The 23,871-nt window shown below is 39.9% G+C and overlaps 1 protein-coding gene across 2 annotated transcripts; it reads right to left on the reverse strand.

Moving 5' to 3' along the window:
- Window positions 1-1,485: 1,485 nt before the first annotated feature.
- Window positions 1,486-23,479, reverse strand: LOC126277978 (kxDL motif-containing protein CG10681). Of its 2 annotated transcripts, none has more exons than XM_049977639.1 (4): window positions 23,319-23,479; window positions 23,029-23,228; window positions 1,835-1,969; window positions 1,486-1,753 (listed from the first exon to the last, which is right to left on the reverse strand). In XM_049977639.1, the coding sequence occupies exons 1-4, from the start codon at window positions 23,459-23,461 to the stop codon at window positions 1,629-1,631; spliced, it is 603 nt and encodes a 200-aa protein (XP_049833596.1). In that variant the 5' UTR covers window positions 23,462-23,479; the 3' UTR covers window positions 1,486-1,628. The 2 variants fall into 2 exon arrangements, with proteins under 2 accessions (XP_049833596.1, XP_049833597.1); XM_049977640.1 differs by having other exon boundaries at window positions 1,830-1,969.
- Window positions 23,480-23,871: the final 392 nt, after the last annotated feature.

The following is a 23,871-nucleotide window of genomic DNA, read 5'->3' on the forward strand; positions in this document are numbered from 1 at the left end:
TACTTGTTATGCACATCGTTTCCGTATAGATGACAATTACCCTTAAAGGACAATGAATTTGAGAACTTTATACAGTGACTGTGTTAATCATTTACTTGCCAAAAGTTAAACAATCATTAACTACTTATGTGTTAAGTTACAGCACTTTTAACAATTACTTTATAGGACATCACCCGAGGGTAGTATATAGTTTAAGCAGATATATATATAAACAGGCCTTAAACAGTAGTACATTCAACATTAGTGCAAGTTAAGTGTTTTAATTGCAAATATCTGATGTGGGTAACGATATTAGTATATTGTCCCTGCCACCAACTTTCCAGCCAGATTTGACCTCAGCACAGCTAGTGTGTGCATTGCTTGTATAGGTAACAGCTACGCTACAAGTCCAGGAAATCTGTTCTTGCCAAACATTCCTCATAAGAGATGCATTATAATACTTTAAAAGCTTACCTACAAGTAGTTGCTGTTTCCTCTTGCAAGAGGAAGGATTGGAAAGTAGTGAAATATTGGCAATAAGCTTGATTAAAGTTTTTGAGGCACATTACAAAGGCTTAAAGAATGGGAACTGTGCCAAAATATGAAAATGCAGGGAGAATTTGCACCCCCCCCCCCCCCTCCACCACATACACCATGCAAATGACTGGTATCATGTAAGTCCTTTTCTCCATGTTCTGTCACCTTTGTTTTCCAAACTCCATCCTCTTATGTTTTGTATGTATATTTTGCTTCCTTACCTGTTTTGACACATTGTATTGGCCAGTGATTGACATCCCAGCAGCCATCTCAATTTTTTTTTTCACGGATAAGTCTGAAATGTGTGTCCAAATGTGCAGTTCCTTGAATGGAACAGTGGAAAATTGGCTTACAAATCACAGTAGTAGTCAGTTTGGAAGGCTTGTACCAGGCTGGTAACCATATTATTGTTCAGGAATTTAAATCTCTGATATATCACAGCCCCATCTTTCCTTCCTGTCCAATACAGATTTATTCCAATGAAATTGCTCATAAAATTCCAAAAATATGTTCCTTGTACCTGTTAGCCTTTTTTTGTTTCTTCCACAAATAAGCAGTTTTTCCAATGTTTTTGTAGTGAACTATATGACATGTAAGAACAGCAATAAACACACAAAGGAAGTTAAAAATAATTTGGTTTTTGCTCTTTGGATAAATTTATCTAAAGAACTATTGTGTGTGTTGTGGCACAGGTACAATATCATTCATTTTACTTACATAGTACTTAAAACATGGCACTGTTCAGCTTTCCAGTTTTAGTCTAACTTGCTCCTCACACACAACAGACTTCAATTTTGTTGGCTATTCACTTTCGTCTGTCAGAACAAGTGTTATATAGTTCTTGCAGATGTTAACAGATCTTACTTCGCATATGTTTGCTTTGAGGAGTTACATTTTTTTTTTGGAATTGCAGAAAACTTCACACATTTTATTATCTTATATTACTTGGTATGTACAATAAAAATTGACTAGAATGTAATGCCCTTTTGTTCTTCATAGCTCCAGTAACACAGTATATACATTTAATATGTGACTCAATCCAAAAAGAGTAGATGTTCTCATTAACAGATCAAAACCATTAGAAAAATATTTCTTGCAACATATAGCATAAATCATCCTGTATCAGATGTGCATGGTGATGTGTCATTGTTACTGTTTCCATTGGCACTATCTGTAGAAGAACTGTTGCCTCTCCTTATCCGTTCTCTTCTATGTGTCTCTTCATCCTCATCATCGTCTGCAAATATTACAAAAATTAAGAACAAAAAAGATGGTCATTAGCCACAATTGAAATACAAGGAAAATAATTGTACCTCACCATGGTCAGCAAAACTACTGGAGCATGTATCTCCAGGCTCAGACAAACTTCCAACCTCAGGTAAATGTTCAGGATCTTTCAGGTACGTAGACTTATTTATGTTCTGATTCTGAGCAGTTTGCTGTTCAGCTGCAGCTGCAAAAGGCGAATGAGAACTAGAAGTGTCTTCACAAATATCCATTACAGATACTTACTGGTAATATATCTTGTCAGTTACAACAAATGAACTGAAATATGCACACTTTTTTTAGAGTTAAACCAAGATTTTGTCCATCATTTGTAGTGATTCTTTACAGGGTGACAAAACTAAAGTGCATATAAAACATGGAGAACACTGCAAGACACATTCCCCACTAAAGGGCAGGTATCAGGTCGACAGTCCTCATACGTGAAAAGCGTGGGACACAGAGCTGGTACCACTGGAACACACTATGGGAGTAGGCAGGAAGTCATCAGTGGCCAAATAAACTCCATGATCATGGACTGGTTCTAAATTAGAGCCACAAACCTAAAAACCATAGTCCAGCCAGGATGAGAGCAGGGCCCAGTAAATACAGAGAAGAGTAGCACAACCAATAAATAAACATACACGAGATGTGGGCAAGGAAGTAATGTGTTAAGCTTGCACATACAACTAGTCTTCAGTTGAATAGGGGCACCCAACACAGCTTTTTTAAATCTAAAGTGAGGTGCAAAAACAGGACTGTGCAATAACTTAAGTGCTTAGTTCTGGGTCAGTATGGACCATAGTATGACAGAAATGCACCTGTCTTTTGGCAGGAGAGAACTGGAAACTGTCCAGGCAGAGATCCATTGGATTGTGGCTGCCATTTAGCAGAGACAAACAGTGCAGGGGTGACCAGTGGTCCAACAGAGGGCACTAGCACACTGTCACTAAGGAAGAGTGATACTTAGGACAGAACCCTGTGGGACACCATTCTCTTGGACCATGGATAGCTAAGTGAGCTCTAAAACAACCAGTGATACAAAAATTGGTAGAGCCTCAAAAGTCGCAGTCATGGAAGATAAGATAAATGTGATGACATCAAGCCTTGTCATGTGTTCTGCAAGTCAATAACTGTGATGTGCTGGCATTTAGAAAAAGTCTGTAGGATTGCAGTTTCCAACCAGACCAAATGGTCTGGTTGTGGCTCATCCCTCCCACAAACCATGGTGACAGGAGAACAAGGGGCACCAAGATGAGAACCCAGCATAGTTTCAAACAGTTTTCAGATTTGGTTGGAAGCTGTAGAGAGACACTGTTTCTGCCTGGCTTACAGGTTAGGATGGCTCGCCATTGTGAAGGGAAGACACCTTCAAGCCAAACACAGTGAAGATCATGAGTAGATGTAGCCTTTGAGTAACATACAGATGTTGAATTATTGGAGACTCAGAGCCCTGAGGCAATTCTGTCAGTGGAAGGTTCCTTATATGATTCGGCTTGCCGGGGGGGGGGGTAAACTTATGGGGACATCGTCAACTTCTCATTTATGTAACAGACAGGAGAAGAGGATGTCACTGGTGTCAGCAAGAACTGACATCGATAAAGTCCACCCCCAAAGGACAAGACCCAAAACAGTTTTCATTACTGATGGCAATAATACTATGGAGTGGGCACATACTTGAGATGAAGAGCCATCTGTTCCTAGAGATGTGAGACAGCACTCCCAGATTTCCTTCTTACTGTGTTCAGTTAAACATCTACAGCTACGTGGTTACTCTGCAATTCACACTTAAGTGCCTGGCAGAGGGTTCATCGAACCATTTTCATACTACTTTTCTAGCATTTTTGCATTCAGAAGAGAAAGTTGGTGATTGAAATTTTGTAAATAGATCTTGCCACAAGGAAAACTGCCTTTGTTTTAGTGACTGCCATCCCAACTCAGGTATTGTATCAGTGACACACTCACCCTTATTGTGCGATAACATGAAATTAGCTGCCCTTTTTACACTTTTTCAATGTCCTCCGTCTCTCTTACTTGGTAAGGATCCCACACTGTGCAGCAATATTCCAGCAGAGGATAGACAAGTGTAATGTAGGCTGTCTCTTTAGTGGGTTTATTGCATCTTCTAAGTTTTCTGCCAACAAAGTGCAGTCTTTGTTTCACCTTCCCCATAATATTATCTATGTGGTCTTTCCAATTTAAGTTGATCGTAATTGTTATTCCTAGGTATTTAGTCGAATTGATAACCCTTAGATTTATGCGATTTAGTGTATACCCAAAATTTATCGGATTTCTTGTAGTGCCCGTGGATGACATTGCACTTTTCTTTGTTTAGTTCCAATTGCCACTTTTCGCACCATACGAAAATTCCCTTGATCATTTTATAATTGGATTTCATTGATTTTACTAGACAGTAAATTACAGCCTCATCTGCAAGCAATCTAAGGGGGCTGCTCAGATCATCACTTAGATCATTTATGTAAATCAGGAACAGCAGAGGGCCTAGGACACCTTGCGGAATGCCAGATAGACGGTAAATCATCAAATAGAATGAAGTACTTTCACTACGAACTGTGACCTCTCTGAGAGGAAATCATGAATCCAGTCACACAATTGAATCGATACTCGATATGTGCAAAATTTGATTAATAGTCGCTTATGAGGTACGGAATCAAAAAGCCTTTTGGAAATCTAGGAATATGACTACGCATTTTGGCAGGAAAACTATCCGACAGCAATCCTAAATATCTAACTTGTGCAATTCTTTCTGGATGCATCTCTATTATTATGCTGCTATAGAGTACCATATCAGCACAAGATCAATCCATAATTCAACAACTTGTGCATTATTTGTGCTGTCTGCTTGAAGGTCCAGGCCTTGACAAATCTCAGTTGTTGGAGAAGATGAATGGCACTTTCATAAGACTATCCAAGATTTTGCACAAGTTAAGAGTTCAGAATACTCTTATGATTTCTACATATTTTGAATAAAGTAGTTATAAGAATTACAATTTAATTAAGTCCCTCAAAAAAACAAAATCCTGCTACGCCTAAAGAACTGAAAGCCATGGTGGCATTCACAAAAATCAGATACGGCACAAATGAATTGTTTTCCTTTACTCCCATAGCAAAATAAAATTTAATCTTGGATGGGTATGGCCATTTTTTTTTTCCTTTATACAAATTCATTAATACATGCATGCACATTGGTAATAGTAATCATAATCAACAAAACAAAATGACACTACACTTCAGTACTGAAAAAGATTATTTTTTGCTAATCATACTAGTTTCTTTTCTCTAGATATCACCTCCCATTCTTTAAGTCTCTTCTACTCTGAAGACTCTCAAACATACCTAATGACCTGGGAGTCAATGGGCACAGAAAGAAATTGGAAGTATTGTCCCAAAGCATCCCCACGATCAAAAATCTTTCCCGTCATAGCTGCTTGTCTTATTCTAATATGGTGCTCTGAAATGGAATATCTGCTCTCCATAGGGAAATGTAAGAGAAGCCTTATCAAGTTTTGAAACATAGACATTTTAACTCAAAACATGATGAGTCTCTTTTTGAGCTGTACTACTGACAATTGTATCAACGCCAATAACTGTATAAAGGCAGTATAGACTATGCCTGAAACAAAATGTCCATTTAGTGTTCGCACAGATATGACAATCATAGTCGTATCTTTGTGAATACAAAATGGACCTTTTGTGCCAAGCACAGCTGATTCCACATTTATACCTCTATAAGGACAGTCCTATTCTGTGCTGCCTTGATGAACTTTGCTGGTGTGATTACTGCCCACCTCTCATTCTGGAAGACTAGTGGCAGATCGGTTTTACATCCACATACTTTTAAACAATCTGATCCTGCTACATGTTATTGAAATAAATGATTTTGCTACCTGGCCTGTTTTACATTCTGAAAAATATGTAGAATGGGGAAAGTGGTGAGCAAGGGTTGGTACCATTGGAACTGAAGAGGGAAGATCCCCACTTAGTCAAGGAGACTGTCTACAAGACTAGTCTAGAAGGCACCAGTGGCCAGTTGAACTGCATAATGATGGACTAGGCCTAATCAAACCAGAACTAACAAACATTGTATCTGTGGCCCAGGTCCACTTGGACAAAGGAAGATTGTGCAATCTGCTTCCTTTACCCCCACCACTTGGGATGCAGAGTGTGTTTGGATTTTGCATGCAGTTAGTCTTTAGTTGTTGAACATGGGGCAGTGAAGATGAGTTCCAAAATAAGGAATGCAGCAACATCCAAGCAGAATGCACACATGTTAATTCTGGACTAGGATATGACGACAAAATGCGGGAACGAAGTTTTTGCACTAGAGTATTGGAAACCATGGGAAAGGATCCAAACAGAAGCCTGCTGGATGGCACCTTGGAGGTGGCATTCAGCCAAAGCTACAATGTGGGAGCAGTACCAAATGTGAAAATCTTATTCATACAGTGCAGGTGTAACCAGTACTGAGAAAGGGCACTTGCCTGTTGATGGCAATGAGGAAGAGACATTCAGCACAGAACCCTGCAGGGTGCCATTCTGTTGGACCCATGGAGAGTTGAGTGGAGCACAACTTAAACCCTCAACAAGTTTGATTAAAAAAAACCAAAAAAACTGGCTAATAGAAATTGAAGGGAGCCTTGTCAGGCCTATCATGGGGAGTAAATAAAAAATGATGGTGCCAGGCTGTACTGTATCAACAACCTCTAATGAAGTGCCAGTGTTTCAAAAACGCCTATCAGACTGCCATTTCCAACCTAATCAGATGGTCTGTTGTGGAGTGCCCCTCCCTGAAATCAGTGACAGAAGGACAAAAGGTGCAGATTCAGGAACCCAGCATAATTGGCAGACAATTGTCCTTTCAAGCAGTTTGCCAGAGCACATGGGTGAGGCCAGTCACCCAGTAATTGTCAGTGGATGCTGGGGTTTTGCACAGCTTAAGGAATGGAACACTGGTATTGTTTCAGCACTGCGAAGGGGAGACGAACCCCTTAACCTATAACCACATGTGAGACTCTTGACTGGTATTCAGACGACATGTGATTGTCACAAGCCGGACCTGTGGTACGTCAGGTGGGGAAAATGTAAACTTAATGGGTCTTGCCCACAGTACATGGTTCAGGTGAAATGTAAGCTGCACAGGCCTGGCTCATGGTATATGATATACCCAACCACAGACCAGTCTCGTGACAGATTCTTATCTCTTTGTACCACACTCAGTTACAAGTTATTCTTGGTCATATGCCCACAAAATGTTTTAAAAACTTCTGCTACAGACAGTGACATTGTCAACAAAATACAGGTGATCAGTTATTGAGGATGATATCACTGACAAAGATTGACTACTACAGCCCCAGATTTGCAAAGAAATAGGAAATAATCCGAATATATAGACCTATATAATGACTACTGGCGTAAAAGAAGCAAGCTTACATGAGGTACCAGTAAATAACATGGAACTACATATATTTAATATAATATTTGACAATGTGTTCTGGAAAAACTAACCATTTCACAGAAAAATTAAGAATGAGGTCTTATCTGCCTTTCTAAATGAGAGTTTCTAGAACAGCACTCTTTGACCAATTCTGTTGATTTTTTTTTTTCCTCTTCACACATACTATTAAGAACAAAGCAAAATATCTTAGTTTCAATGCAATCCACAGTAAACAAACAGTTGATTCCTCATAGTCTGCTTCCATGGGCCTATCTGTGATGTGCATGGAACAAGTGAAGAGTGGCAGTTTGGAATCTACAGGTGGGTCCTTCAACTGCTCGCTAGAATCAGGCCTACGATCTGTGGGATTCCGGGGAGACACGTCACCAGTAGACGTAGGAGAAGAAAGTTGCTTCTCAGGTTGGAAGTGGTTCCTGAAAATGATGCAACAAGTGCGGGGGAGAACTAGTTTGGAAGAAACCGAGGTAGTGGAATGACGACTGAGTTTTGTGTAAATTAGTCATCATATACTGTAAATAAATATTATGTGCTTATACGTTTATACTTCTGTATTGTCTTTTCTTTCTTGAAGACTGGCGAACATTGAGTATGGTGTTATGCCCAACTGATCCACAAAGGTGACTGTCCACGTTTGCCACATTTTTGGTCCGCTATGTAGTAAGATGACAAACTTAAGCATCAGAAGCACTTCACTGGTGATGAAATGTATGGTTTCAAGACACATGTGTACACCATAACTCTAAATTTTTCTGGGAGCACACTTCCTTCTAAGGCTAAAATAAATGTGCCTGTACCTCTTCAATTATCCTTGGGACCTTATTGGATGTGTCAAACAAATGTGTGCCTTGCCATTCAAAATTAACCCATAGCTCCTTATTGGGAATGTACAATACCTGTGGAAGTTGACTCCTTGGACCATATTCAAAGTTTTGTGCGGGACAAGGGATGACATATATTGACAATCATGGCCTGAAGATTTATAGTTTGTGCAGCAGAGGATGATGTAATCAGTAGCAATACATAGAGCATTTTTCCCCAAACATATCTTCAGTATCTTCCATAAAAATTAATGGTTAATTACGAGTTCACATTGAAATGTCTAGACCTGTCTTCTGAGAGGACCAAATCATATATGTTGCATGTTGGAAAAACTCCGATCAAGGTTTCTCCCCATGGATGCTACCTAGCCACAGCAAAAGCGACCAGGTATGATGGCCATTGCCAAGAGCCCTTGTACTCCAGTGAGAGTCAGTTAGTCTTCGGTATGTGTGGGGAGCAAGCAGTTAAGGCATCAGCGATGTGATACCTGTGTTATTGATGATGATTTTGGATGTAGAGCACTGAACAGCTTGGTCAACACCACCCTAATGAAAAGTCAACATGTCATTGGAAGGGATTATGAAAGCTGTCCCCACAACATAATTTGTAAACTGTTCCAGAAAATGCACCTTGTAAACCCTATCAGGAATAGCAACTGAAACACGGGGGGGCTGTATGAACAGTGACAGAAATGAGGTAAGTACTTAAAATTTAAGAAAATAGAATTATAAAAACATTGTCTGGAGTACAAGTTTTCTTGTTCTCAGACGTAATATATAGCCAGAATCCTGAGATAGTCAGTAGCAAATAACTACATCACATCTACCACACTAAAGGCTGAGGCAACACAAGTTTTTCACGGCCTGTTGAAAAGGAGGAGGAGGAGCCATTGACTCCAGAGTAGTGGTTCACCAGGCTCTGAAGTGCGCTGGTCTGAAATCCTCCAGTTGATATATGAATACCCTTGTGGTGGACAGCATATATCATAAGATACGAAATACAGGATGATCCATAAATCACACTGCCGTAATCTAACCATGTTCTGACAACTGCCCTGTAAAACTGCAGGAAGACAGGAATTTGTCCACAAGTGTGGTAGACAGGTTAATTTGGAGTCAAACAGTAGGCCCAAAAAATGCACGGTGTCTTTAAAATATTGTTCCCCATTGTGGTTGGTTAAACTTCAATGAGTACAGTTAAAACTGACACACTTGGTCTTCACTGGTGAGAACCTAAAGCCAGTGTTATAGGCCCAAGCTGCCAGCCTCCTGATGGTCAGCTGTAGTTCGCCTTGCTGTCATTGTGAGATTGGGGGGGGGGAGAAGAAGAAGACTCCTAAATCATCCACAAACAAAGAGCATTTAATAGGGGTCCTGACTGCAGAGGAGATGCCACTAATAACAGTTGCAAACAATGTGACACTGAGTACACTGCCTTGAGGGAACCTGCAATCGCCCACCTCACCACCAAAAATATTGAAAGCATTGATCCTCAAGAAATGATTGGATAAGAGATGGCAGATGTCCATGTAATTCTCATTCATAAAAGTGATGCCATATACTTTTTCAATGTCAAAAAACACACCAACCAAGTGGTTTTGGCACAAGGAGGAGTTTCCAGGAGACGTAAGTTGTCAAGGACAGAACCGCAGAGGTTGCCCACTAGATTTTTGTTTTGTTTTTAATCTTAACAGCCTTTCACCTTACCAGCACATAGCACACATTGAGGTCGAGGTATTTGTTATACAGGTGTGTACCTTCCTCACATTCCAGGCAGTGAAGCTAAGGCCCCCATCCTCCGAAATAGACAATGTTCCACTGCCACGCTTAACGATAGTTTTTGAAGTATGCTCCGAGTTTACAACAGAATACGCCTGGCGGTGCTGGGGAGCTTGGTAAACCTATTGTCGACATAATTGTTTCCAACCACTGCTTTTGGGGCTTCCTGGAAAAAACACAATCCACCCTTCCCTAAGTTGTGGGATACATGTCGTCAGGCCCCTTCACTAAGGCCTGTCCAGCTAGGGTGAGACTGCCAGTAGCTTTACTACCACCAAAGCTGTCAGTGTTATTGAGGCATGCAGACTCATCTACCCACCAGGTGCTAAAAGTGCCTACAGTAAGACAGTGTCCCCTGAGAGGAGACCTTGTGTTTCCAGGGGGCTCGACTGAAAGGGTACATGATGACCCCATATGTCAGATTGACTACTACATTGGCTTTGAAGTGCATAAAAGAGTCTAGGTATTGTGCACAGGTGATCTTTAAGATTTGCATGCATAAATCACTATTTAAAATGTTCTTCCCCATGAAGTCCACACTACAGAAAAAAGTTCGGAAAATGAAGGTCAAACCCAGGAAAGGACCAAATGTAAAGTGAATGAATATTCTGAGAAAGGAAAGCACAACTAGGGAATAGCTGAATCAATATCAAAGGCTACCAATACCAGAAAGAGAGTAAAACCAGGAGGATCTGAGATTGCGTACAGGAGAGGACGTAAGTGCCGCAATAGCTGGGGCTCCCATGCTCACCACACACTTAAACAAAAAAGGAGTTGAGAAACCCCAGAGGGATGCAAGATGGGGAAGAAGACGATGGTTGAATACGATACTAGATCCAGAATGAGATTTTCACTCTGCAGCGGAGTGTGCGCTAATATGAAACTTCCTGGCAGATTAAAACTGTGTGCCCGACCGAGACTCGAACTCGGGACCTTTGCCTCTCGCGGGCAAGTGCTCTACCAACTGAGCTACCGAAGCACGACTCACTAGAGACTGGCAGAAGTAAAGCTGTGGGTACCGGGCGTGAGTCGTGCTTCGGTAGCTCAGTTGGTAGAGCACTTGCCCGCGAGAGGCAAAGGTCCCGAGTTCGAGTCTCGGTTGGGCACACAGTTTTAATCTGCCAGGAAGTTTCATATTAGCGCACACTCCGCTGCAGAGTGAAAATTTCATTCTGGAAACCTCCCCCAGGCTGCGGCTAAGCCATGTCTCTGCAATATCTTTTCTTTCAGGAGTGCTAGTCCTGCAAGGTTCGCAGGAGAGCTTCTGTAAAGTTTGGAAGGTAGGAGACGAGAGACTGGCAGAAGTAAAGCTGTGGGTACCGGGCGTGAGTCGTGCTTCGGTAGCTCAGTTGGTAGAGCACTTGCCCGCGAGAGGCAAAGGTCCCGAGTTTGAGTCTCGGTTGGGCACACAGTTTTAATCTGCCAGGAAGTTTCATATTAGCGCACACTCCGCTGCAGAGTGAAAATTTCATTCTGGAAACCTCCCCCAGGCTGTGGCTAAGCCATGTCTCTGCAATATCCTTTCTTTCAGGAGTGCTAGTCCTGCAAGGTTCGCAGGAGAGCTTCTGTAAAGTTTGGAAGGTAGGAGACGAGAGACTGGCAGAAGTAAAGCTGTGGGTACCGGGTGCGAGTCGTGCTTCGGTAGCTCAGTTGGTAGAGCACTTGTCCGCGAGAGGCAAAGGTCCCGAGTTAGAGTCTCGGTCGGGCACACAGTTTTAATCTGCCAGGAAGTTTCACGATACTAGATATTTTCTGTCTTATTCCATTCACTTATGGAGTGAATGAAGACTGGCCATCTATACATTTCTGTGCTTGGTGTAATCTCTTACCACATTTTATTCCAATGAGCCCAATTTCAGTTTCCTTTCAGTTTTCAGACAGACATGTTACAGCCCCACACTTTGAATTCATTTTATTTCTGCTGTAATGGGTGGTTGATATGGATTTTAAATGTCTAAAGCTAGCCCAAGATGTTGGAAGAGAAGTGGTGATAACAAACAGAAGCAAGGGAATGACAAAAGTCTGTGGCTGTTGGAGAGCAGGAACTAGCAAGGATTCTAGCCGTGAGGTTTGTTCAACCAAAGGATATATTAGAGGAACATGTGAATAATTCACAAAAGCTAGTGTTAGGGATGGAGACACATCTGGCAGGAGCAGTGAAGTAAGTGTGAATAACATGCTCTGCAGCTTGGTGGCTTAGTTATCATGCCACATTAGTTTAGCTGAGGCCATTCATATGAGTTAACAGTTGTTTTGTAGATACATAAAGAGTACTAGTTACAGAAAAGTCAATTTATAAACGTTTTTTATCCATAGAGAAGGCCCATCTCTAGTTGGATAGAAGATGCAAGAATCAGGACAAGACCAGTTTGTAAGTAGATGCCTGGAACAAGCTTTAAGCTGAATCTTTCAAAAGAATATGAAACCATGTGAAAAGTTGAGGAATCAAAGTTATGACATAAGGACAGACATGGGATTTTGTAGGTCAGATGTGCTTTCAATTACACTCATTTTGGGAAGACCATTTCACAATTCAGGGTGCAACAGCATGGAGTTGAATTGTGATTCTGCTGTTAAGGTCCAGGCAGTACCATATAATGTGGACAATGGGGTATGTTATCTACTGGCATTTCTTATCCTTTTCCTCTCCCTGTCCAACTCCATCCTTCATTATTTGCATTTTTATCATTCCTCTGCCCTTCTCCATTTTCTGTTAGCTCCTGGTTCCACATTGTGTGAACTTGTCTCATTCCTCAAATTAAATTCTTGTAACATCTGTGACACTTTAAAATTACATAACTGGACTCTGACTTCAAATTGTGTGAACATGGACCCCCTAAATAACACCACAGCCCAAGAAAGAAATGCAAAGGGAAAGCTAAAGGACACCTTTAGTCAATTATATGTGTATATACACCATCCAAAACTTTATTATTAAGATGAGTAGTTGTCTCTTCTTTTCGGATTTTTCTTTGTTTCATCCACCCTTATCCCCCTCCTCTCTCATTCTGATGTAATGGTTACTCTTCCATTTATACTATTCCTGGTTTTGGTTCATTGTTAATACTGCTTATTTAGTTCTTAAACCTTACTATTATTTTGTTGTTATCACATTTGCCTGAACTTGGCTTCAGCATAATTTCTTCTTCTTTTTCTTTCTTTTGATCTCTATGACAAAACTACCTATTCTAAAATCTTGATAGCTATTATCTTTGTTTGTCTGACAGAATTTTTCTTTTACATAGTCTAGTCTGTAACACATTGACTTATCATTCTGTTATGTCTTGTCTATAGTTTCTCCAACATGTAGTTCATGTAATGACACTAACTACTTTGCTTGATTACATATAAATTTGCAGTGTTATCATTTCCATTATCTGGAAAGGGGTGTGTTAAAAGCACCTGATCCCTTGAGATAGACACTTACAAAGTGGATGGAATAGTCTATTTTGAAGAGGAAGAATTACATTCCCTGAATCAGTCAGCTCTAGAGGCTGGTCATGTTCCTGAAGAAGCAACCGTCGGTTGCGAAAGCTAGAAATTCTGTGTGTGTGTTTTATTTATTGTGCCTGGCTACCGGCACTTTCCTGCTTTATATATATATATATATATATATATATATATATATATATATATATATATATATATATATATATATATATATAATGATTAAAGTCACATGGTGTATGCATTAAGAAAGCACAGAAAATTTACTGAGGAAGCTATGTGTGATTACACCAAGACACAACTAGCCGCACTCTTCAAAGCAAATTATTCTCCATTCAGGAGAAATGGGGTGGAAGGATGCTCATGTGCAACACGTTAGGAATTTTTATCAAACATCAATTCAATTGTTGAACCCTGTGCACCCTAGAATGAAAAGTGCATATTCCAACAGTTATCTTAGAGTCCTTTTGTAGAATAATATTTAGCACCACATTTCATCTATATCAAAATACACAGGAGTAACAAATGCAAAGACAACAAAGGGAGTGTTTGGAAGCCAGATCTCTATTATGATGACCATGTTCAAACTGCAGAGCCATTTTATCTTGAAGACAAATGCACCTGCCTCACCATCAGACTGCCAACAAAAAGACACTACCATCATAAAAGTTGCAGGAAAGACAGTGGTGAAAATAAAGAAATACATGACTTGTAATATTAAAGAAACTTTCAACATACAGGAGAAGAAACATTCAATATTCCACACTGGAAGATTGAAATTTTATGCTCTATGACCTATATGGGAGGTTGTGCACCCACCTATACCTGCATCAGAATAAAAATGAAGGTAAGAGATGAGATACTGGCAGAAGTAAAGCTGTTAGGACGGGTCGTGAGTAGCGCTTGTGTTGCTCAGTTCGTAGAGCACTTGTCTGCGAAAGGGAAAGGTCCCGAGTTCGAGTCTCAGTCCAGCACACAGTTTTAATCTGCCATGAAGTTTCAAAAAAAGACAGTGACTGACTGATTCACAAATGAGTGGTGATGGTTCACTGTTACCTGCACGCACAATATGGACACAGCACCATGAGCTGTTGCAATTCAGTACTGGATTACTTTGTACATTTTCTGTTAATCTACAGTACTCCGAGTTTGCCTTGTGGAATCATAATAGTCCAGTCACTGTTGCTCACTCTAATAGCTAGAGACATTCTTTTTTATAGAACATAAATATCTGCACTAAGAAACAAAGCATATGATGAAAACTAATCACAGCAGTATGCGCAACCTCAGTCGTTCTCTAGTTGGTGTTTCTCTGCCATCTCTCTTAAAATCAACTAGTTGTCACTCACTTTGTGGTATGATCGAGGTACCTAGAGATGCACTGCGTAAATTATGAAATATGCATGGTAACATTTAAGAACAAGAACTTACTTTAAGCCGAGACATGCAATGCCTTTGTTGGATGTATCAAGTCATTAGTACAAAGTCATGTGGAGTGAATCTAGTTCATTTAATGAATGTGGTAACTGCCCTAGGAACAGGTGACTCATCTTATTCACAATCCGTGAGACAAAATAACACATAAATGAGTCTTCTGAGGTTGCATATGGAACAATGAAGGAGAATGAAGTCTTCATAAAACTTTCACTATTGACACCTTCATTGACAAACTTGGCAAATGGACAGTGAATGCATTAACACCAACATCTGAAGAAACTGCAACAACATATTACAGAAGTGAAAGGCCATGCAGAAGTTGAACAACTTCATGGTGATATTCCTGAGAACTGGTCTGCAACTACCACAAGAAGTACAAGAAAATGACACAGGATTTTACTCTGAAGATGAATTGTCAGTCATACACAAAAAATTTCAATACCTGCATTAACAGCTCATTATTTCTGATGGTGCCCTTACTCACTTAAAAAACTTCTTTCAACTGTTTGAATTCATGGTCACCTGTGCCAGTAAAATGGGTATATTGTGTTATTCAGCACAAGAAGATGCTTAGCAATGATGTAGGAGGTCTGCTAGAGCATCACCCTACAAATCAAACTTCCCAGTCCAATTACAGCTGCAGTTCAGAATACTGAGAATTTTAGATAAGTAATGAAGTCACACACATCAACAGGCCTCCTCCTGTCACCCAAACTGGAAGCTGAATACAGCCAGCAAAAAGCAAAAGAATGCTCAACACTACCCTTGTCAAAGGAATTGAGAAAATTCATGTCTGGATGCAAAGTAATGGGCATACTTACATTATATGAATTTTAAGGATTCAGTTGTTCAACCAAGATCTCAGAAGAATCAAAACAATCAGATTCACAACCTATAAAAAAAAGAATGTTTGTGGTCTGTGTATATGGCACGACTAATATATTGCAGAGTTTATAAATATCAGTTGTGAGTTAAATGAAATATTGTGATCTGCCCACTGAATATAGATTTCCAACTACAAGACAGCAACACTAACATATGGACTCACTTCCAGCTCACAATGTTTAGTGTGTTGTGGGTACTCCAGTTCCTATTTATATAACTGGAAATGTCACCCAATAAAAAAGGAAGATACTGAATCACTAACACATTTAGTTTGTTGAACTGCTAATTTCATTTCTAAGTAATGTTGAAAAGTATTATCCTTTGGAACGTGTGTGGTGTGGTGAATCACAGCTGCATTCTACTGCGGCTAACTGTTGGCATGATGAAGTTTCAGTCAGTTGCTGGTACCTAATCAAAGTGTTCATGTGTAATTTTGTATGGTTTGTAAATAAGATCAGCTGGTATTTTGTTCTATTAGGTTAGACTTTAACCACATCAACAGAATTTTCAGGAAAATAAGAAACAACACCTGTCTGTAGGCTACTGCATTGACAAAAATTTGTATCTCAGGCTACACTAAACATTAATTTAGGATATTATTTTTCCATAGAGAGATCTGATGGCTTTGCCTACTCTCAACGAAATTGTCACACGTAATCTATCCAACTTTCCTGGTGTTTCATTATCTCATTGAGATTGGGTATTCTGTCAAAAGTCCACATCTTCCCTAACTACTTCTAGAGAACTCTGCTTATAATCCACTAGAATGTAACTACACCAATAGGGTGTACAGAAGTACCAACCAGCATCACCCAAAGTGTACCAATGTATCCCATCATGAGCAACATTGGTGCAGCCACCTACCAAACAGCCACTTACCTTGTAGGGACGTTAGCACCACATCTGCAACCCAGACACATGGCACTTCTCAAAAAACTTGTGTACCTCAGATGCAGACATCAGGGTCAGTTAGTACATGGTGTCTGTTCACCAAGGTAGCACTCCAGGACAAACTTTTTTTGATCAGTGATAGGTTTGCTGGATCTTTTCATCCATATTTTAAAAATGCCGAAATGATCCAGCAAAGCTTTCCATGTGGAGGCCAATTCTATAAGGAGACTGGAGGAGTGGCAATGGGTAGTTGCTTGCCTCTGGTAATGGCCACTCTCTTTATGGAGAAGTTTGAGAATGAGGCCCTTGCAACTGCTATCAACCAGCCAATGTGTTTCTTCAGTTATGTGGATGACATGTTTGTCATCTGGCCCCAGGGTCGGTAAAGACCCTTGGACCATCAGAACTCAAGACATCCCAACATGAAGTTCATCGTGGATGATCAACTTCCATTCCTGGGAGTCCTGGTGAAAAGTACAGCCGACGGCCTTCAGCTAATGTGTATTGAAAGCCAACACACACTGACTCATATCTACAGGCCAATAGCTGCTGTCAATTAGCACAGAAGACTGGGGTGGTTATAACACATCTACACTGAGCCTAGACACTGACTGACTGACAGCTTGATAACAGAATTAGAACATCTACGTCTACAATGATATTCTGCAAACCACTGCAAAGGGCATGGCTGAGGGTATGTTCGATTGTACCAGTTATTGGGGTTTCTTCTTGTTCCATTCACGTACGCATCGCAACAAGAATGTTATTTGAATGCCTCTTTACATGCTGTAATTATTCTAATCTTGTCCTCATGATCCTTGTGGGAGGGGATTGTATTCCTAGAGTGATCATTTAAAGGCAGTACATGGAACTTTTGTTAGTAAAAGTCCTCTGGAGAGATCATGCCTGTCTTCCAGAGTATCCCAGTTCAGTTTCTTCGACATCACTCTCTTTCAAATTCTAAAGGTGGCAGGGGTAAAATACAGGGAGCGTAAGGCTATTTACAATTTGTACAGAAACCAGATGGCAATTATAAGAGTCGAGGGACATGAAAGGGAAGCAGTGGTTGGGAAGGGAGTGAGACAGGGTTGTAGCCTCTCCCCGATGTTATTCAATCTGTATACTGAGCAGGCAGTAAAGGAACAAAAGAAAAATTTGGAGTAGGTATTAAAATTCATGGAGAAGAAATAAAAACTTTGAGGTTCGCTGATGACATTGTAATTCTGTCAGAGACAGCAAAGGACTTGGAAGAGCAGTTGAACGGAATGGACAGTGTCTTGAGAGGAGTATGTAAGATGAACATCAACAAAAGCAAAATGAGGATAATGGAATGTAGTCAAATTAAATCGGGAGATACTGAGGGAATTAGATTAGGAAATTAGACACTTAAAGTAGTAAAGGAGTTTTGCTATTTGGGGAGGAAAATAACTGATGATGGTCGAAGTAGAGAGGATATAAAATGTAGACTGGCAATGGCAAGGAAAGCGTTTCTGAAGAAGAGAAATTAGTTAACATCGAGTATAGATTTAAATGTCAGGAAGTCGTTTCTGAAAGTATTTGTATGGAGTGTAGCCATGTATGGAAGTGAAACATGGGCGATAACTAGTTTGGACAAGAAGAGAATAGAAGCTTTCGAAATGTGGTGCTACAGAAGAATGCTGAAGATTAAATGGGTAGATCACGTAACTAATGAGGAGGTATTGAATAGAATTGGGGAGAAGAGGAGTTTGTGGCACAACTTGACAAAAAGAAGGGACCGGTTGGTAGGACATGTTTTGAGGCATCAAGGGATCACAAATTTTGCATTGGAGGGCAGCATGGAGGGTAAAAATCGTAGAGGGAGACCAAGAGATGAATACACTAAGCAGATTCAGAAGGATGTAGGTTGCAGTAAGTACTGGGAGATGATGAAGCTTGCACAGGATAAAGTAGCATGGAGAGCTGCATCAAACCAGTCTGAGGACTTAAGACCACAACAACAACAACAACGGTCGAACAAACCTTTGTCCATTTGTGCTACCATTCTCTGTATACATTCAATATCCCCTGTTAGTCTGAACTAGTATGAGTCCTACACACTTGAGCAATATTCCAGAATGGTCACACAAGTGATTTTTAAGCAGCGTCTTCAACTAATTTTCACAGACAATAGATATTCACTCAGGGACATCTGCAAAGCATTACATACCACCAGATAGCATAATACTCTGCAAGAAGAACAATAAGAAGAGAACAGGAAGATAGATATCTTTTCTGCTGTGTGTAGGACCTATCTCTGTCAAGATCAGCAGAATCCTGAAAAAAGACAAAATGGAAAGTGTGTCCTAGGTGCCCATCAATATCAAATACACTATGGATTATGATAGAACCAGGATACTGGAACAAACTCCCAGATTCTGGGATAGTGTCATCAAAGAATCAATTGAAACCAAGATGGTGGAAGGCCTAATCAACTGGAAAGCAGGATACCAACTCAGCAGTGTGTGAATTCCGAGGTTTGAACTGCTACAGAAGCACCAGAGAAAAGTTCCCAACTCCAGTAACAGCAGATATGAATGACAGGACCAAACCACATATGGAGCACCAGGTGGCAGTGGCTGCCACATAAGAGATGGGTGCAAAAGTTATAAGAACAATATTAACAACCAGAGACCACAGGGGCAGAACTAATACGGAAAATTGGATGGCGGTCTCCGTTGCAAGAGACTTCTGCAGCAATAATGAATGTAATACAGAACTCCAGCAGCATATGGAAGACCAGGAAGCAGCTGCTGCCACTGGAGACAGCTGCAATGGGTGCGAACAGAATAACAAACACCTGGAGCAGTGCAGAAATGTGCTTCGTGGGAGTGGACCAATGAGGAATATCCAAACTGAAGTTGACTGCTGAGGGCATTCCAGGAACCACCCAGGTATAAATGTACGACCCAGTCAGCCAGTCTCAGGGAACATCTGTTGAAGGTGTCGAGTGACCATGTTGAAATACTATGTAGGTAAGATGTGGACCAGAAGCAGAACACCTAATCTCAACAAGATGACAAAATGTCACAGTCAAACATAACCATGCTTTGGGCTTTGTTACAGGTCAGTCTGTTACCAGATTGCTTTCTTGTTGGTCTCCATATCTAAAGCAAATAGATGTATCATATAAGAATATCGGCTATGACTGATGGAAAAAAAAAAAAATTGCCTACAGAAGCATGCAATGGAAGAGCCTATTACTCCATAAGTACACTTTAACTGCTTTCAGCGTGTTTGATATTTGAAAGATATGTGTTGATAACTTTAAAAAGACCAGATTTTGAATTAATGAGATCAATGTGACAACATGACAATGGAAACTGGTTTAATGTCTGGCAAAAAATTTAGCTGTCCATAAAAACCTGTTAAAATTAAAAACAGTAACTCCTTTTCTGAGAATGTATTACTGTATGAAATAGTCAAAAAATATCTTTTAATTCTATTTGGGAAGCTATAACAAAATAAGTTGGACAAACTGAAAATAGATTTGTCAGAAAAATTATAATCTTCCAAACACAAAAAGCAACAAAAATCTTCAATTGTTCCAGAGCTAGAGCATTTCTATATTTTGTTCACAAGATGAATGTCACCCAGAGGCATTTTTCATCTAGTTAGAGGTCTGTATCTTGGGCCAAGAATTTTTTTGTCGATACAGAAGAAAAAAAAAATCAGATTTTGGTTTTAACACACATTAAATTTGGTACAACTATGACTATGAAATAACAGCTTTTGATTGCCTGCCTGAATTCCTTTGGATCATGCCTTTGATGCTTTCATGGATTTCTGGCAACCATAAAATGGGAGGAGTCATCTTCGATCCATGCATCTGTTGGCTCAAACAGAACCCATAACATTTGTTCACAAGAAGCAACAATTTGATGCAGAAACTGTTACGTCCTTGCAGAATAAGTGTGAACTGAGAAGTAATTTATTAGTATGGCAGAGCTTGCACAAAATTACTTGGCACCAGTGCAAAAACACATGGTTGTTCTCGGTACTGGGCATGTTAACAACTAAGTTCAGAATGGGGAGCCACATTAGTTTGCCAACATCTGCTGAACTGTGTGCTTCATCGTTAGAAGTTGCTATCTCGTTTGTTTATATGCAGCTGATTTTCTTATTCGGTATTCTAATAAGAGACTACTGATTTGTCAAATTATTGGTCATACTGTCACAACCTGTTAGTAAGATCATTTGCACTCTCAATAACTGTAGCTGGCATGTTCTGCTTGTGCATGAGCTTTAGTTGTTTAACTGTACCTCCCCCAGCGTGCAATGACTGCATGCAACAGAACCCCAACCACTACTGTTATCCCCTGCCATATCACAGTTACGGCAACATTATTTTTTTCGCAATCTAACAGTGTGGCTGCTATTGAAAATAAACTATGGTACAATTACCTCCCAGGTAAACAATCCATGTCGCAAAGTCTGCATGCAATTTCAGGGAAGTTGGTTGAGCCTAAGAGTATGTTGGTGGCAGTTAATTGCATGAATGCCACAGAGGTGGACACTGCAGCATACACCTGTGAGTGGACCTGTATCTTTCAGCACAAATACATACTGGATTTTTCCATCCAATACAGAAAGGAAGGAAGATTGGGTTTTATCATCCCGTCGTCCATCCAATACAGATGGCACTGATCTCAAAGATTCTTTGTAGTACTGGTGATCTTTTGTGATGGTATCTAAAGGCAAAGTAAGCTGTGCTTGAGCAGGAACAATGCCTACTCTAAAAGAGTAGTGAGGATTCCTGTGTGTCAACAATACACACATGAATAAAAATAAAAATGATCTGAGAATATTTCCCTCAAGCAATAAAGCGAAACTAAAGGGACAACCATTGGATGTTGAAAATACACCACCATCCCAAAATAAATATTGTCCACAGCTCTATACCAAAATCCGACACATGCAACTTCAAAATGCAGTATCACAAAATTCCCTTCACCTGTAAAGCTCAACTGAACCCAAGAATACCAAAATCCCACACACAAATCAAAAACCAAAGACCCCCCATTCACTTAACCAATTAAAATTCAAGCAACAAACTACCAAAAGAAACATACCATAAATAATGCATTAGAAACCAAACAAAATTACTACCAATGAAAGCCACTGATGAACACAACTAGGCGATACTACACATAGCCAGAGATCAAGCTAAATCACAGCAAAAACTTATCCTCTTTGTCTTGTCATTGCTAGGCACAACCCAGAGCAAATCACTAAAAACTTTTCCATGTCATATCGATCTCAAACAGAAAAAACACTATTACATTCCAGCCCCCTCCCTCCCAAAAAAGAACCCTTATCATATGTAACACAAACACACAAACTGGCAAAACAATATATCAACATAACTCTCTTTCAACAACTATTTCACAAAATGGTAACAAAAGTCAAATAATCATATAGCACATGTAATACCTTTGAACACGAACACCCTCCGCAAGAGGGCACCAACAAATACTACAACATGCACACTGCAAACACAACCCTATTCAAAAACACCATGCTACAATGACATCACATAACACAACACACAAACAGCACAGTTCAAAGCAGACAGACAGGTGCAATTGGATGCTTCCCTTGACCCCAGACTACAGTCAAGTATGAAAGTGCAAAAATAAGTGATGAAGCTATTTCTGTTCCATCCCAGTAGTAACTCTTGCTCATAAAAAATTCTTCGGCAGGGGGGGGGGGGGGGGGGGGCAGGCAGAGGGTACATGCTCAATATGAAGCGATACAAGTATAGTGACAGTGTTACGGTATGTGAAGGTGTACCACTTCTCTCTCCATAGTAGTCAACACGATGGACACTGCTCCCACTCTCTATCAGTGATCAAGAACAGGTTCACTCATGGTTCACAGTACTAGATCTAAAGCAGGAATTTAAATAGAAACCAATACCAAAGTGGTAAATCTATTCAAAATACTTACTGAACTGGCTCAAGTTCATGAGAATAAGGTTCTTGCATCATTGTGATGTTCTGTTTTTCTTATACATTATTTCATTACAGTCAACACAAAGAAAGACTTCAAATAGAGGATACTTGCACATTTGTCATAACTCAACTGAACTGCACGAAGCACAAAACTACAAATAACGTAAGTGCCTTTAATCATATAAAATTTACAAACACTTCACTCTAAATGCTGAAATCAACCTCACGTTAGCGTATGTTTACATACAAACAGCTCATCTGTGATTTCCCACAGTCCTGAGATTATGTCTAAGAATCGCAGCTACTGCCCTAACATTATAGACTGATTTAAACAACGTCACTTTAACCCCACGTGATATTGGTTTAACTGTCAAAATTATTAGCGAAATGTTTCACAAAGAACTAAGTGCAACTACACTTGGCTTCACGGTATTCCATACCACTACAGGCATGCATCGTCTCTTGTTGTGGCTAAATTGCTCTGCACAACTGACAATCTAATTAGCTAGCATCGTGTATGGCTATCTTATTATGTTATGTTTACCTGCAAAAGCCTGCGGATACTGAGCACTCAGTTTAGTTTTTAAAATTCTAATACGTTTAAAAATATTATCTAAGTCTTTTTTCATCTCCAGAAGCAGCTGCGTATGTTTCTTGAATTCCGACCCTGCAGACTTCAGTCTAGTTACTGAGAGAGCATTGCAGTTTGTCAGCATTTCATTTGTCTTTTCAAATCTTTGTAACCTGTAACAAAACAATATTTTTGGTTAACAAATCATTTAATTGATTTAAAACATTATTCGAATGGAAAAAGAAGTGTTATTGTCTACCAACATTTGTTTCTGAGCTCTAATCATTGCTTCAACATCCTGTTGATCAACTATGCCAGCCAAGCCCTGAATAAAAACTTCGGGCGCAGTATAATTCTGAAAACATTCTATACTTCCCAGATCGCTCTCTGGCGTATTTTCCGCCATATCGTCTGTCACAACTATGTAAACATTGAATGATCGAAACAGTGGTTTGAAATATATCGATATTAAAAATTATAATCAGAGATGTAAGCACTACCAGAAATGAAAAATTTTATTTCATGGGTGCCGGCTGCTGCTTTGGCCAAGAAGACAAAGAAAAAAATCCTTATTGTTTTCCACCTGTACTTACAGTTTATGAAATTAACAAAAAATTAATAACTTAATCTAGAAGCATGCTTTACGAAACTGAACGTCGAAACGTCCTACAACAAATTTCAAACATTGTTTACACAAGAGCGAAAGAGAATGTTCTCTGTGCTGTAAACGGTAGGTGAGGGTGTGCGTAGAGTATTCGATCGTAATCAGTCCGCATTTTCGTTCGCTGATTGTCAGTTCTTTGAACGGACATTACC

The sequence above is a fragment of the Schistocerca gregaria genome, chromosome 6 (assembly GCF_023897955.1).
Source record: "Schistocerca gregaria isolate iqSchGreg1 chromosome 6, iqSchGreg1.2, whole genome shotgun sequence".
NCBI lineage: Eukaryota > Metazoa > Arthropoda > Insecta > Orthoptera > Acrididae > Schistocerca > Schistocerca gregaria.